The 15,950-nt window shown below is 43.1% G+C and overlaps 1 protein-coding gene across 1 annotated transcript in view; it reads right to left on the reverse strand.

Moving 5' to 3' along the window:
• LOC121195812 (ephrin-A5b-like) overlaps positions 1–15,950 on the reverse strand; it is a 65,738-nt gene that overhangs the window by 4,501 nt on the left and 45,287 nt on the right. The window contains exon 2 of the mRNA XM_041059476.1: positions 4,487–4,779. Within this exon, the coding sequence (XP_040915410.1) occupies positions 4,487–4,779 (293 nt within the window). The remainder of the gene's footprint in view (positions 1–4,486; positions 4,780–15,950) is intronic.

The raw sequence follows: 15,950 nt of genomic DNA on the forward strand, positions 1-15,950 counted from the left end.
CTGCTGAAGCAGATACGATTTAAACTGACTACACATGTTAGATGGTAAAATAGTGAAACTGCAGTTATCAGTCATTATCACAAACAGGCTGTTCTCGTTATTTTTATGAATAACGTATTACCCCTAACACCCAAAACAAGCTGTGAAAACCACAATGAATTTCGCATGATCATGATGATGATGTCTTTCAGCTCAGACCAAGTAGAGATGGACATATCTCTGTAAGTTTGGAGACAGGGACAGTTACAATAGTCTCTCGGTAAGCGACCATCATTAGCAGGCTAATACACCCTGAGGTGTCATGTATCAGCAGACCTCATAGAGCATTATCTCTTCGTTATTATCTGACAGCAGTGCGTGTACTCTAATGTGTATTTTTTTTTAATGTAGATTAATTATTTGTGTTGGTACTTGATCATTATACATTTTGATGATTTGGGATTTTTGGTCATGTGACCTCTCCTGTATGAGATGCATGTTAGACCCTTTGAAGATCCTTCATCCTCCAAAACACTGTCTTCATAGTTAATAAAATGTTCTCGTTGCAGCTGTTGCAGAATCTTTTCTTCCTTCTTTCTTTGTCTTTCCACTACTTCGCACTCTCATGCTTCATCATTCTCACTGATTTTCTCTCATCTCGCTTTCTCACCCTCTCTCTCTCTCTCTCTCTCTCTCCCCCCGTACCACCAACCCTTCACAGATTCCAACGCACACAATTACACAAACTGTCTCTCTTCCTTTCTCTCATGTCTGCCACTGAGGTCAGAGTCTGGGTTTTCTATCCTCGAGCAACACAGCCGGGCTTCACCATGAGTGTAACTCCAGCTCTGCCTGCAACTCTAGACTCCAGCGTCAGTCAGGTCATCTGGACGCCGCCTCACCATGACGACGGGGGCAACGGTAAAACCTCCCCGTCACACGCTCAGACACATTTTGCACGTTCAGTCATGTGCTGCTGGACTCGTGATCGCTGCGATCATGCATTCAGCACCAGCAACACATGTCACCTAACAGGCGGCGATGGCGTGTAAGGCCCGGCTTTAGTGTGACTGTGAGGTGAATTACACAGATTCTGATATAAATACTGTAGGATCAGATGTTTTTCTTGTGATGATCGGTTTATCTTGGGGAGCAAAGCTCTTTGTCTTTGCTTCAGCTGTGAGAAGCTAAAAGGAAACTGTCAGGGCCCTACGCTGGCGGGGTTCATGCCATTATCAATGTAGATCTGCTCTGGCTGTACGGTGCGGGACCCAGGCGTTTGAAGCGTGAGGGCTTTGCAGGGAGACAGTCACTGCTCTCACACGGGGAGAGCCAGACTCTCAACTGTCTCCTCTGAAAATTGGATTTCTATCCCCTGAGATTAGGATCAGGCTTCCCCCTCTCCACTGCGGCTCTATTAGAAAAACATGCCGCCCTCTGAGGCCACGAGAGGCTTGCAGCGCAGACCTCGTCGTCATCTTGGTGACCTTTGACCTGCTAGGACCAGCCGTAATTCTGATCCCACACCAGGCTTTCCCCCGGGTGTCTGTCTGTCCACCAGACGGGCAGGCCTGCAGGTGTCATCTATTTGACGTGGCCCCGCCTCCTATTCCCCCCCTGCCTGGGGCAAATGACAATCACCACGGAGGAGGACAAAGGAGAGTCTGTCTTCACTGAGACAAGCAGACACGAACCTCTCATCTGTGTCATTTACACTGCCACTTGACAGATTCCCAAACCATATTATGTGTACAACACAGGTATTAACTATCAGCTATTGTTCGGCTTTGTTTGAGCAAGACTGAGACTGCAAGACCGTTAACATGCAATTTGACTCTGATACCAGCAGCTGATAAAACATACAGTAGTTTACTGTAATGCAACCGGAATTTCTGGATCTGGACGATGCTGATGGGAAAAAAACAAGGATCCATCTGGAAAAACATGTTTTTTCATGCAGTACAGCTACATGAAAAAACAGTACTTGTTTCTTTACTCCATCATGATTTGAGGGCAGCCCTTGTATAAGTTTGAGTGCATTATAAAACAGCTTGTTCTTTGACTTTTTTGACCTTTACAGCCATATATTTCACCCAGGACTTGGTGGAGACCAAAGCAGCGGTAAAAGGAGAGAGAATATTGGCCTTAAGGTGCCAGAAACACAACTCCAAAAGAATGCTAAATGTGCTCTGTATCTGCAGGGTGTGTAAAGTCTTTGATACACACTACATTTTATAATATATAAGGTAATAATATGTCAGTGTCGTGGTTTTAGCTTGTTCTGCTTCCTCCCCAAACGGCCTGAAATTTATCACTGCTGTTTCAAATCAGTACGCTTTCAGATTTGGGGTCAGTTTTAGATGAATTCAGCAACTGGGATTCCTTTTTTTTTCTCGTTCCCATTTGTATCGATTAAGGGCTCTGGCCAGCTTCTTCTTCACAGAAACAGCAGCTGAGGCTCATGGGAGCTGTAGTATTTAGAGCCATTCATCATACCGACCTGAAAATTATGATTTAAAACTCAAAAGTGATATTCAAATAAGTCAAACGGAGGGCCACACCATAAACCTATATTAATGTTACATTATCCAGGTGACTCCCATGTTGAGGAATGAGGAACATTAAGGATCTCATTAAAAGGAAACTGTCACAATGGAATTTAGTGGAAAAAAATACTTCCTGATGCAGTTCTTCTTTCCAACTACACAACTCTCTACAATGAGGACAAATATTGGTATTATGTTAGATGTTCTGGATACAAGGTCATGGTATGTTCCCTGAGGTATCTTTGTCTTTTGTTATTTCATACTGTGCTCAGATCCTGTGTTCTCAGAGGAGGGGAAAAAAAGTGTCTTTGGTGAACAACGGCCTGATAGATGAGTCATGAATCTGAGTCAGTGAGAGATAGTCCATATGGCCTGAAACTGCTCAAAGCCATATGGACTGTCTCTCTGCCTTTCTCTCTCTCTCGTTGGATGATCAATCATCATCAAAGTCTGCAAGAACATCATCTTCACTCAGTTTTCACATCAACCAGGGGCCGACTCAACAATGAGGCAGAATTAGGCAATCTATGATTTTTCTTATCGACATCCAAGGAATTGTAGCAACATCAACAATTCTCTGGCACGGCAAACGGTACAACACAATTTCCCTAAACACTCACATTTTATGCAACGGAGTCACATAGACTAGCCAACAGGCGCAGAGATCCAACAGAAATATCGAGTGAAGGGTAATACATCACACAGTACAAAACAAAATACTACAACAAAAATGTGCTTTTTGATTTGGTTAAACTCTCATAAGGACAATTTTGATGATCTTGTGATTCCAAACTCTCATTTGAGAGTCCAAGATCAGTAAAGTGTTGGAAGATGTGCAAGGAGAACAGATAACCTAATATAATATTCCTAACACTTAATCATAGAAAATGTTCCTTATCTTAAACGTGCTAACCCTGACTGTCTCAATCATTACAAACCCACTAATCTAATGTTCAAATGGTTAAATCAGTGTCCCAGTCAATAGATACAAACCCTGATTTGCAATTCACTGGAAAATCAAACCATGCTTTCAGACTGGTCAGATGAGACTTTCCAGCAGCTTTCCAGCAACACCTGCTCTGGGTCTGGATGCTAAAAAGTTGCATAAAGGAAAAACGTTCAACTCATTTTCCCTGGATCTGATGTCTTAGTGTTGTACTTTGTTGTAAGGCCAAAAGAGGCTGGCACTTTCACTCATTATCGGTTCCTGTTAATACCTATGAAGTTACTCAGACCACAAGTGTCAGATAAATTCCTAAAATCTACCATGGAGCTCACTGTATCTCATTTAGTCCCTCTCTTCTGCCCCTGCAGGGCACTGACTTCACTTATGAAAACATGACTTCCCAGCTGCTTGTTTTCCCAAGTCTTCTCACGAGAAGGAGACAGCTGAGCTCAGCCAGTCAGCAACAGAAGATGCTTCAGACGAGACCTCGACAGTAGGGATGTTTTGCTCTCCCTGGCTCGTGTTTTGGCTTCGGCCCTCTTTCCAGGGACTAGCAAAACAAAACCCAAACATTGCTGCTATCTCTTTGCAAGACTCCAAGATGAAACTGATATCGATCTTCTGATGTAAGTCTCACATAGAGCTTTGGTATCATTGTGAATCCTAATACCTGAGCTACAGTACTGATTCAAGAATGATACATTTTTTTTGAGGGGGGGTACCTTACTTTGAGAAATGTAAAAAGTTTTTTTTTTTTAATTGAACAAAGAAAATCCAAACATATCAAGCGATAACTGTTATCTAACGCAAGCAGCCAAGAACTTTGCCTAAATAAAAAGATCTAAAAGCTAGATTTTGATTTGAATCAGGAATTATCTGATCAAACGAAAGCGAAAAGGTTGCAAATCTGACCAAACATGCAAGGCAAAACTCTGTGGACACGTTTCAGTTGATATCAAAAGAAAAAATACAATAAACTCTGTAAATAACACACAGAGGTTAAATGAATACTCACAGATATAATAATACTCTCTGCCAGGGCGAAACTCGAAGCCTAAGGAGAAAGGAGTAAAGAGCTGGAACTTCTCTGAGAACTTGAGCGGTCCGTTTGGTGACAGAGGCCTGTTGCACTCCCAGCGTTTGAAGCCCTTGGCAGTGTGGTCGCAGGAGCTGTAGCCGTCGTAGTTCACCATGTAGAGGACGTAGCGCTCGGCCCGATCGTCGGGGACCGGGCCAGTGTAGTGTGGACAATAGACGTCAAGGTAGTCGTTGATGCAGACATCGATGTGGTAATCACCCCGGTAAAACCTGGAGGAGAAGGAGAGGGAAAAGAGGGAAATGTGAATATATCCAGTGCAGTTTGTGCAGGAAAACAATGACTGTGCATAAAAATACCACGTTTTGGGAAAAGTTTTTATGCCTGTGAATACTGACTGTTAAAATGGCATTGGAACAGTTTGCTTTTGAAGCTGTGTTGTGACATTTTGTTACATAACTGAGGCCAAGCTGCTTCAGTGCACAGGCCGTATAATTAAACATTCTGCCTCTCGATGTCTCCGTTTTTATTGTTCTGTTCTGCTCTAGCTGTCTTCAGCTTTTAGTGAGTCACAAATAAGTCGAGTCATTCAAAGGTTGCATTTTTTGACCATTAATAGTGATATGAGGCAGTGTTTCTGTGTGAGGGTCCCTTTTTTTGCACACACACACACACAAGCACAAGGGCGATGCAACAGACATTCCTACCGGTGGTTTCACACTTTTCCAGTGATTGACATGTGTTGTGGTGGTAACTCGCTAAGAAATGCATCGATGTGCCAGGGAAAGGCTGGGAAGAACAGGGCTGCTATGCTGGAAAAACGTAGATGTAAAAAAATGTTTTGTGATAAACATGAAATGGAAACAAAAATGTGTTTGTTTACAAGAAAACAGGACAGCTTTAAGTCTGACTCGAATTCAAATTTCAGGTCCACAGCTCTGAAAGACAGGTTCATAAAATCATGTTTTTCTTTTGAACCAAAGAATCATGTGACCACATGTGACCATAAACCACAGTGAGGGCAATTCCACAATGGCATCATACAAGATCACGTGATCACTCATCTTGACCTTTCTAATGGTTTATTTATCTGCTGAAAATACGCTGAGCGTGCACATTCTCTCTGCAGAAGCCTTCTTTGTTGTTTGTACGCATCGAACATTCACATACCCTGAAGCGGCGCTTTGCTCAGGGGCACATCAGCAGCAGCTGTTTACGTGTGCAGACAGTTACTCATTGACCGGTTTGGGGAGTCCCCCACCATCGGGCTTCTTAAAGATGCATTGTCCACACAGACGTATGAGCACCCTGAAACCTGATGAGAACAGACAATACTTTGGGTATCTCATCGAGGCCACAGCTGAGGAAAATTCTACCATATGTGCTCTCACACTGAGGCCGGACTGTCAAAGGCATATTCAGGCTACGGCTCCTCTGGTTTTGTTTACAGGATCTCATCATGTCAGTCTCAATCATCCAGAGCCTCTTGTGGGACTCAAACGAATCCCCCTGCAACACACCCGCCAGGGCAGAAACCTCTTACGACACACGCTAGTCAGTCCTAAGCCATATATCAATGTTAGTGCTCAGTAGTGATGACTTATGCTGGTGCTGAAATTAAAGTCCCCTAGCGTTACAGGGCTAATCCCCTGGTTAGCATGTGCCTTTAGCAGCTTTAAGAGGATCCCTCTGCAGAATGAGATTTTCATTAGCCCAATATGACAGCTTGATGTAGGAGCCCCTTGTGGAATCTCTGAGTCTGGGAAAATGAGGCCTGTTCTCAAGCATTGCCTTGAAACAGCCCCAAGATTTTCCGCCTGGTGTTTACTGTAAACCGAGTGGACAGGAGAAAGGGGGAAAAAGTGCAACGGCGAGATATGCCAGGTATTCATTCCTGAGGAGAGTGATTGGAAACACATATTCCCATAGGCGCCGTATAAGGTTGCAATTCTGAGGCTTTTAGCAGAGACAGATTAGGCTTGGACGGCCGGATGGTTGTTTCTCTGTAGCTGCTAATGGCCCATGGTTGAGTATCACTGACATACTGCGGATGTCTTCAATACTCCACCTCTGTTCATAGACACAGTGAGGGCCGTCAAGGGAGACAGAGCCAGAGACTGTTTTGGAGCATGCAGCAGGCTGATGATCCGATACGAGTGAACTCGCCGGAACACCATGGGGGGTTTTTACCCCGACGTTCCACCAAGCCTCGTTGGCCACGGATCAGATATTATTCCAACTCCTGCTACTCGCCAAGAGAATGGGAATACCAGTCAGCTGATCTGAAGTCAGGTAGGAGAGGAAGGGAAGGGCTGAGACGCAGCTGTTGCCGCTGACACGTACATGTTCGGGCTTCGGGAGGCATGAGTAGCATAAAGAGAGGTGTGTGCTCGCCACGGCCTGTTGGGGGTATCAAGTTGTCATTACACAGATTGTAAATGTGCTGCAGGATTAGTGGCCGTCCTACTGGGTTTGCCGGGGCCACAAATGAGCAGATGTGTGTGTGTGTTTGTGTTTTTGTGTGTGCATGATAGCAGAGTGTGTGGGTGTCTTGTGGCATCTTCAGCCATATTCTAATCTTTTTCTCTCTCTAATTATAGTATGGTCAAACGAGAAACCAAAGCTCTTGTTTTCTCTCCCAGATTTTTTTTCCCTTCCTAGCACCAGCTGAAAGCTTTGGCTCCAGGCAGGCACAGCATGGCCTCTCTTAGCCTCAGGTTTAGACCCGCTGGCTGATGTTATGACTACTAGGGGTCAACCGGCTCCATGGTATCATGTCCTCAGCCAGAAGCACTGTGGGATATCCTGCTTTGTCCCCCTGTGTCTGTACTAAAACCTTAAATGTTAGCTTCAACCCTGCAAGTGTCACGGGCTGTCAATCAAACCTGACCCAGGAGTAACGACTGAGATTAGTCAGGATTAAGAAGAACTTCTAACTGAGAGAAAGGTGGGAAGAGGTTTGTGAAAGTGACAATGACCCTCTTTAGACCTGGATACTCATATTCAGATATATTCAAACTGTGACTGGAGTGGGGACAGTGTTTACTCCTGGCATCAACCTTTACCCGATGACACTTTTGGGAATTATCCAGAGAAATGGGGAGACTCTTTTATGGAAAACTTTGAACACCACAAACAAAATTCCAATCACCTCATGGAAAATCTCATGGATAAATATCTCAAAACCTACGCAAATAAAACAAGAGAAATGATTAAATAATAAAAAAATAACATAAGATCAGGCAACAAGAATTAAACAAGAAGGATTTTTTAAAAAGTACCAAAACTAATATATAATTGGAAGAAGAGGAAAATTATTGGATGGGCAACTGATTTCCCCAGGTTTGTTTGTTTGTTGTTGTTTTGTTTTTTTAAAAAAAAGATTTCACTAATCACTAAAAATGTCCCAAGTTAGTGATGGGTCCAGAAACAACACGGATCCCTGTCTGCCTGCAAATATAGTTTGTAGTTTATTATTCTTGTCTTAGATGCGTGTGTGTTTTTTTTTTCCACGAGACATTTTTTCAACATCACCAGACATGAATTTGGAGGGACGTTCTGAACAGGGTCAAATGTGGCCAAACATATGCAGCAAAGAGGCTCTGTTCAACTAAAATATGGAGTTTATTTCAAAAGACGATAAAATGCACAACGAGAGTAGCAAGAGCGCCAACACATGCTCCAGATGTTTGCCAGATGGAGGCTATGGGGAAGCTTTTTGAGTGGCAGAAATGAAATATTGATAAGACACAGAGCCATAAGCACACAGCCTGACTCAAGGCAAGACACTACACATGAAAAGGGTAGAAATTTTAACTAATAGATAACACCATGAAACATCCCCAGTTGATTACTTACATTAAGACAATTATGTTCCGTATTACAAGTTTTCTAAGCCTGTATGGTTAAATATGCAAATGAGGCATTATCTAATTGAATATACACTAATTTGAGTAGCTTTCAGAACAGAACTCTGAAGATTGGATAAAAGCCTGGTTCTAAATCCTTTTCATTTTGTTGACATTTGAGAGTCAAAGGATTTTACAGAGGGGATTTTGAACATGTCTTTTTATCACTCCATAAATCAGAGCAGCCATGTTTTTTTTTTAAGGAATAAAGATATGTATATATATATAACTGTTTAATGGAAATCATTATTTACAGACGCAATATCTGATACAAAAGAAACTGAAGTAAGAATCTGATAACTGTGTGGGAGAGAGAGAGCTTTACAACAATACCTGTCATGAGATGGTGCTTGACAACGGTCGCCAGTGGTGGAAGAAGTATTCAGACCCTTTACTTAAATAAAAGCGCCAACACACCAAAGTACAAATACTCCTTATTACTTACTCCATTACAAGTAAAAGTATTATACAGTTTTATAAACAGAGACACCAGATAACTCTGATGATTAATGGGAGAGGAAAGAAGAAAACACAAATCTGTTTTCGATTGTAGGACTTTTTCTCTAATGGTTGATTTTTTGGTGAGATATTGGATCATTTGAACATTTAATTAAGTGAAACCATGTGTGAAGTTTGGGAGGGGAAAAAAAAAATCACAGTGTGGTGAAGCTGTTAACAACTCAGACATCTGAAATGTGACCCCGACTACACACAGCAGTTTGTAAGACATCAGAAGCCATAAAGGTTGGAAACCACTGGTTTAACCTTTAACAATGTGCTGTATTTTAAAAGCTTGTTGTGGAGCTGAATATAAAGTAGTGTGAAATGTAAAGTACAGGTATAGGCTGTATTTAAATATAGTACTTGAATACATGTACTTTGTTACTTCCCACCACTGGCGATCACAGTACTGCATGTTTAATTTAGGAGAAATCTACATGCGCATGTAGTAAATTTAAACACTTAAATTTGCATTTTGGACATTTTCTTCCCACTAATTTGAAAGGAGGCACGTTATGGAAAATGTGGGAGATGACATTTTGACTCTCAGTCTTCTGGTTTCTTCTTTAAGGCTTATCTCTGCTCTGATCTTTGCTACCTCCACCCTGAAGCTCACCCCCCGCCACCACTGGACTTGGCTTAGACCTTCATTCACCGAGCTGTAAACCCTCTCTCCAGTATTCATAATCTTCAGCATCAGGGCTTCTTCATTTTCATTACCAGCAAGATTTATTCATCTGCTTTCTCGAAATGGCTTTGTTGTTATAGGCTATTTAGTGAGTCATTAAGCCTTCACAGGGCTGATCGAGGCAATTTCAACAGTTGTGTTTTCCTTTTGGCGTTGTTCTGAGCAGCAGGAGGCATTGAAGGCTGATCGAGGGTTCAGAGTTTTAATGGCAGGCGGCAGAAAGAACGATCAGACCTTGATTTAAAAAAAAAAAACAACCCCCCCCCCCAAAAAAACCCCCAAAGTAGTTCAGTGTTAAAAATGTATCATAACGAGCCATTAACAAAATAAAAGCACCTAAATCCTAAATCCTTTTGTCTTGGGGATAAATGATCCCTGATTGGCTGAATTACTCACGGCCAGTTAAAGGGGGCTTATCGATGAATCAGTGGCTGAAGCTTTTAACAAAGCACACATCTATGGATAATCCCTCTTTTCAGTCAGCCCCCCCACTTGTTTGCTTTCTTTAGCCCCATCTGGTGTGTTTGGCCTGGCACAGGTAAGGTACAGCAGAGCTAGTGCGGCGAGAAACAGACAAAGAGAGGGGTGTTTGAAAGTGGGTTTTAGAGTGGTGGATGGAGTGAGTGGAAGAAAAGAGGAGAGGAAACAGGAGAGGACCTGTACAACTCTCTAAAATGTTTCATTATTTAGATTTTTCATGTCTTATTCATTCCAGTAGTGGTTTGATTTTATTCTCTGCAGGTTTCCTCAGGCGATCAACAAGTGCTTACAAACGCAACACAACTCACTAAACTCTAAATAAAAGAACTTTGTCTTCATTTGCCAGATTACAAAGGAAATGTTGAAGGAAATTACTGGGAAAGTGCGGAACCATAAACTGTTTTATTTCCAACACGAAGCCCTAAATGCTGTTTCAAAGCCCTCTCCATGTGGCTAACAATTACATTTGGTGAAGAAATAGTAAATTCTTTATATGCTTTATATGCTTTGGTGTGCGTTCTTCTGATACGTGTTACATATTCAGGTATTCATATTTGGATTTTGATTCATGGGCTGTAAACCTGTAAAAAGTAAATATACTAAGTATAAAAGTATTCAAAAATGATAAAACTGGAAAATACAGCAAAAAATAATTAATCTCCAAAGGTTGCTAAAACCTCCAAATTCTCAGACCAAAAAAAAAAAAAAAAAACTGCATCAGTGTCCTCAGTGGTAACTATGGACCTCAGAGGAAGGGAGAAGTGAAGAGAGGGAAGTAAAAACAAAAACTAATTAGTTTGTTCATTTGTTACAGTTTCCTCGTTCTCACAGACATTCAAGAACAATCGGAAACTACCCAGAGGAGAGAGGAGAGGGGACAAGAGAGGAGAAGAGCAAAAAGAGGAGATGGAGAGAGGAAAGTACAGAACAAGAGAGTAAAAAACAGAATAATGGGAGGAGAGCGGAAGCAAAGATGAGGGAAAGGAGGGGGAGTAGAAGAGTGGGAGGTAAGGAGAAGAGGAGACAAAGTGGGTGGAAAAGAAAAGGGCAGCAAAAAGAAGAAAATGTAGTGGAAGCAACTGGAAGGTAGAAGAGATGGTGGAACAAAAGAGAGGAAGAGAGCAGGAGGAGAAGACAGGTGAGGAGAGTGGAGGAGTACAAAAGGGAGCAAAAGGGAAAGAAGAGGAATATAGAAGGCAAGAAAGACAAAACAGAGACAAGGAGACGAGAGGGACTAATAGAAAAGAGGAGAGCACAAGTGAAGAGAAGGGAAGAGAGGAGAGAAAAATGAAAAGAAGAGCATAAGAAGGAGAATAAAGAATGAAAACAAAACAGGAAGATGGAAGTAAAAGGAAGAGGACAGAAGACAAGAGAGAAAGAGGATTTGAGGAGAGGAGGGGAGATGAAAGGAGGAACAGAATAATAATAATAAAAGAGAAGAAGAGATGAGCAAGATAAAGAAGAGCAAGGACAAGGAAGAGGAAAAGGGATGGAGGGAGAAGATGAAGACTGAAGAAGAAGAATGCAGACAAAACAAGAGGGTAGGAGAAAGTAATAAGGGGAGGAAAAGAGGATAAAACCCTCCTGTTGTTTTCCTCATGAACAGAGTTGGGTCAGACGAGGGGCAGCTTCCCAGGGTTATTCCACAAAGACAGAAAAAAGGAAATGCTTTCAGCCCAAAGAAACACATGAAGCTCCTGTCTCAACACACACACACACACACACACACACACACACACACAGTGATAATGTCTGTACTGAAAGACAAGAGGACACACAAACCACAGACCTCATGCTGCTTCTATAACAAATCCCTCAATTTACTCCTCCACAAACCAATGTGTACTAACTGACTTTTTACAAAACACGCCATTGAAACCTGTAGTTCCAGATCACAGCCTCTAGGGGGAACTCTTTATGGGGGCAAAAAAGGGGGAATCAGGCTTTGTTCATGTGATGTGATGTCACCAGATGGGGTCTGTCCATCCCGTTGCCCTCGGGGTTGGGAAGTCTCGCCCTCACCCTCCCTCCACCTGTACCATCATTCATGGCTTTTCGCCGCTGGGAGGTTAAAGCCATTATTACTTAGTTGGCTAATTATATACACACATCTGTCCGCGGAGTCACAAACACACATGCACGCAGAACGCATTTAAACACATAATGTGTCTGCCAGGGGGCTCAGTCGGACTGGGCGTTGACAGCAGAGAGATGGGAAAAATGGAGCCTGTAAAGTATAGACAGTTCACTGTTTCTGTTTTTTTCCTGCTGGGAACAAAACCAGAGGAGGTGAATAATTGGCCTCAGATTGAAAACACATTGCTGCTTGTGGGAAGGCAGCTCAGATAGTTAAAAAATAAAACACGAGGCTGGAGAGAGGGAAGAGAGGAAGCGGAGACTGGAAGAATGAGAGCGGAGGGTCTGCTTATGGATCCTGGTGGTCCTGACTGTGCCAATCACTAAGTGGTCCTTCAGCGCAGCTGCAGACACACTGTGTGCCAGTCTAACACACAGACAGAGAGCGTGTTATGTAAAGCTTCATGTATATTCTGATCTCTGTCTGTTTGCGGATTAGGTCTTGTTGTCTTTGTGGCTCGTGCACCAATGTACACAACCAGAAAAACTGGAGATTTTATGCAGATACCAAATGACTGAGTTTGAGAAATGTGATTTTGTTTGTGTTGTTATGTTTTCCTGCTGTTTTAAGTTAAAATTCTTAAATCTTAAATGTGTAAACACAAGCACTCTGGTTATTTTTTTTTCAGGGTCCATAATTTGCTAAAGATTTCTGAGGAATTTCTTGAAAAGCAACTATATAATTTAATTTTAGCAACATAGGAAAAAAGAAAAGAAGAAGAAAAGCTGCATTTAACGGGCTGTTCCCCTTTAAATGCACAAGCGAGGAGCAGACATCCTGAGGTTCAGTCTCTAGTATGAGTCAGGCCAACATTTCCCATAATGCAACTTAATAACTACTTTCATTTGGCCTTCATGTCTTTAAAACTCATGCCATGGATGTATTATGAGAACTGGTACATTGACCGAGATGTCAATTCACACTGGACTAATAATATCAGCTGATAAATGTGTGTATTTCCACAAAAACACAGCAGGAAATCAGACAGGGAGTGACTTGATTTGAGTGAACTGACCCTTTAAGGCCAATATTTCTTACTGTCTATAGACTGAGTGAGACAAGTGATTCCCCTCCTGTCATACATGGACAGGGCTGGTTAATTACTGACAACGCTATTCTGGTGTTAAGGAGGTCAAAGCAGCAACAGCAGCATGGGGTTAGTGTCAGTCAACACACACACGCACACACACACACACACACACACACACACACACACACACACACACACACACACACACACACACACACACACACACACACAGCAGGGCTCCATCATTCAGTCAGTGTAAAACCCCAAGGGGCCGACAGACTGACTCATAAACCCCCTCTGTGCCAAACATGGTTGTTCAGGTTGCCATGACGGCAGTTTACAACAACATAATGTTCCAACCACAGAATCTGTGCTTTTGACAAACACAAAGTGTTCCTACCTGCGGGTGTACACACACACACAGGCACACATGTATACATGGGCCCAGACACACAGGAACACACACAGACCTCCACAACTGCCTCTAATGCCACACTGTGTAACTCCAGGAGGCCCAGGGCAGGTCCTGTTAAAATAACCGCACTAAAATATGTCCCATCAGCACCTGCTGCGCAAGTGCACTGAGAAACACTATGCAGGATGCTACACTTAACTATGTTTACACGTGATTACAGTGGTGATCACACTGTTTACTGAATGACTAGTTGCTTAAATAAGCTTAATGTGGATGCTCCTGCAGAGCACACAGACAGCACAAACCAGGCCGAACATCCCGAGATGCCTCTTGTCAGACGAGCCGCTCGCTGCGCTCGGCCGATATCGATCTGACACCTTAGACTCTGAGCTGAGGTCAGGGGTTAGTGACAGCCCATTATTCAGCCTGAGAGCTGCTGTTTGGTCAGTGTCTGAGTCCAGGTGACGGACTGACCTCGCTGTCGTCCATCTTAGGAGCTGCTGAGGGGACAGAAGGTGAAGTTTAAAAAGTCCATTAAAAAAACTCAATTCCCCATGAAATGCTTCATGCTTCAGGCATTTCCCTGTAAACTGGATTCCTTCTCTCCGTCTGTCCGTCCCGCCCAGCGTGCATCTCATCGTCCTCTTTTTTAATTATTTACTAAAAGTTCCTTACTGGCACGACTGTATCTATAAAGCTGTTTTTTCCCATTTTTTTCTTTTCTTTCCTTTTTTTTAAATTACAGAAAACTACCACGATTTTTAAGATTTCAGAATATGTTGAAACACACAGGATAATGCACATGCACACACACACATATGCACACACAGAAACCCAGATGTGAGCTAGTCTAAGCAGCAGCAACTGCAGGAAGGCCCCACCTGAAGCATGTTTGACTAACGTGGCCCTGATCCTGGCTCGGCAGGGCCGAGACTCTCACCTCTGACCTGCCTCCCCAGGGGCGATCCGAGCCCCCTGAGCTGCCCTATCACTTTACTGCACCCCAGGGAGTCGTGGCCCCGCCCGCCCCAGGCCCAACACACTCTGAACCCACAACCAGAGGGGGGGGAGGGGACAGTGGTGAAGAGAGGAACCCGCAACGTCTGGACTCAATCACCCGCCCATGACAAGCCTGCAAAGCTCTCTCACACACCACGACTGCACACAAACACACACATACATACATACACACACACACACAACAACACCAGCACTTATCCACCAGTGAGGTCTCACACACATCAAAGTGCGGTGGAGCTGACTTGGTTGAGTAATAGGCGTTCTGCGGGGAGATGGTGAAATGCTAAAAACTCAGGCTCGGAAAATTTGTTGTGTTCAAGGTTCTGAGAAGAGAGGGGGAGAGAGAAAGGGTGAGAGAGGATTACATTTAAGGTTTGGAGAGAGAGAGAGAGAGGGAGAGAGAATGAGAGGAAAAAAACAGAAGTGGCAGGGTGAAAGATTGACTAGTGAGAGAAATGTGAAAGAAGAAGCCAAAATAATGTGAGAAAATTTGCGGGATGTGAAAGAGGGGGGTGGGAAAGAGCACATCCTTGATTTAAAACTCCCATAGGTCCTTTATAAGAGCTAGGAGGTCTGTGTGTGTGTGTGTGATGGTTCTGAGTTTATTTGTCTAGCCCAATTTCACATACAATGTCTCAACGGGTTGTACAGGCCTGCAACATCAAAACTCCCAACCCAGCACAATCTTTTGAATAGGACACTTACAAAAAAAAAGAAATGAAGAGAGAAATCCTCGGCGTCCTTTCACTCAAATGCTTTTCTATGTATATGTATTGTAAAAATGCAACTCATAACTCTCCAGCCAGGCAGCGCTCCATCATGGCAGCACAGTGAGGGAGGTGACAGCAGGGAGTCTCACAAGGGCCCTTTAGGACATTGCAAGGCAAGGGTCATGTAATCGATGGACGCAGCTGAAGGAGTCGGTGGGCAACTCGTGTTATATAAAAGTCATAAAGGAAGAAGTGGAACTGCAATGTCACAGCAAAGGGAAAATCAGAGAAAGGTTTTAAACAACCAGCCACGTTTCCCTGTTGTTTCACCTCTATAATTTTCTAAAATTGCGATGACTCACGCGTCACGGTGGTCCCTCAAGAGTCTTCTGGTGAAAAAAAAAAAGTTTAAAACGCTTTAACGTTTTAGGAAATGCACTGCAGATCCTCCTGTCAAGCTGCCAGCTGAGTGACAAGAGATCAGAGAGGACCGAACTGTGTTCTCACCTACTCCTCTGTCCCTCCTCTTGCAATGTTTACAATAGACTGTTTGA

The sequence above is a fragment of the Toxotes jaculatrix genome, chromosome 16 (assembly GCF_017976425.1).
Source record: "Toxotes jaculatrix isolate fToxJac2 chromosome 16, fToxJac2.pri, whole genome shotgun sequence".
Lineage (NCBI taxonomy): Eukaryota > Metazoa > Chordata > Actinopteri > Toxotidae > Toxotes > Toxotes jaculatrix.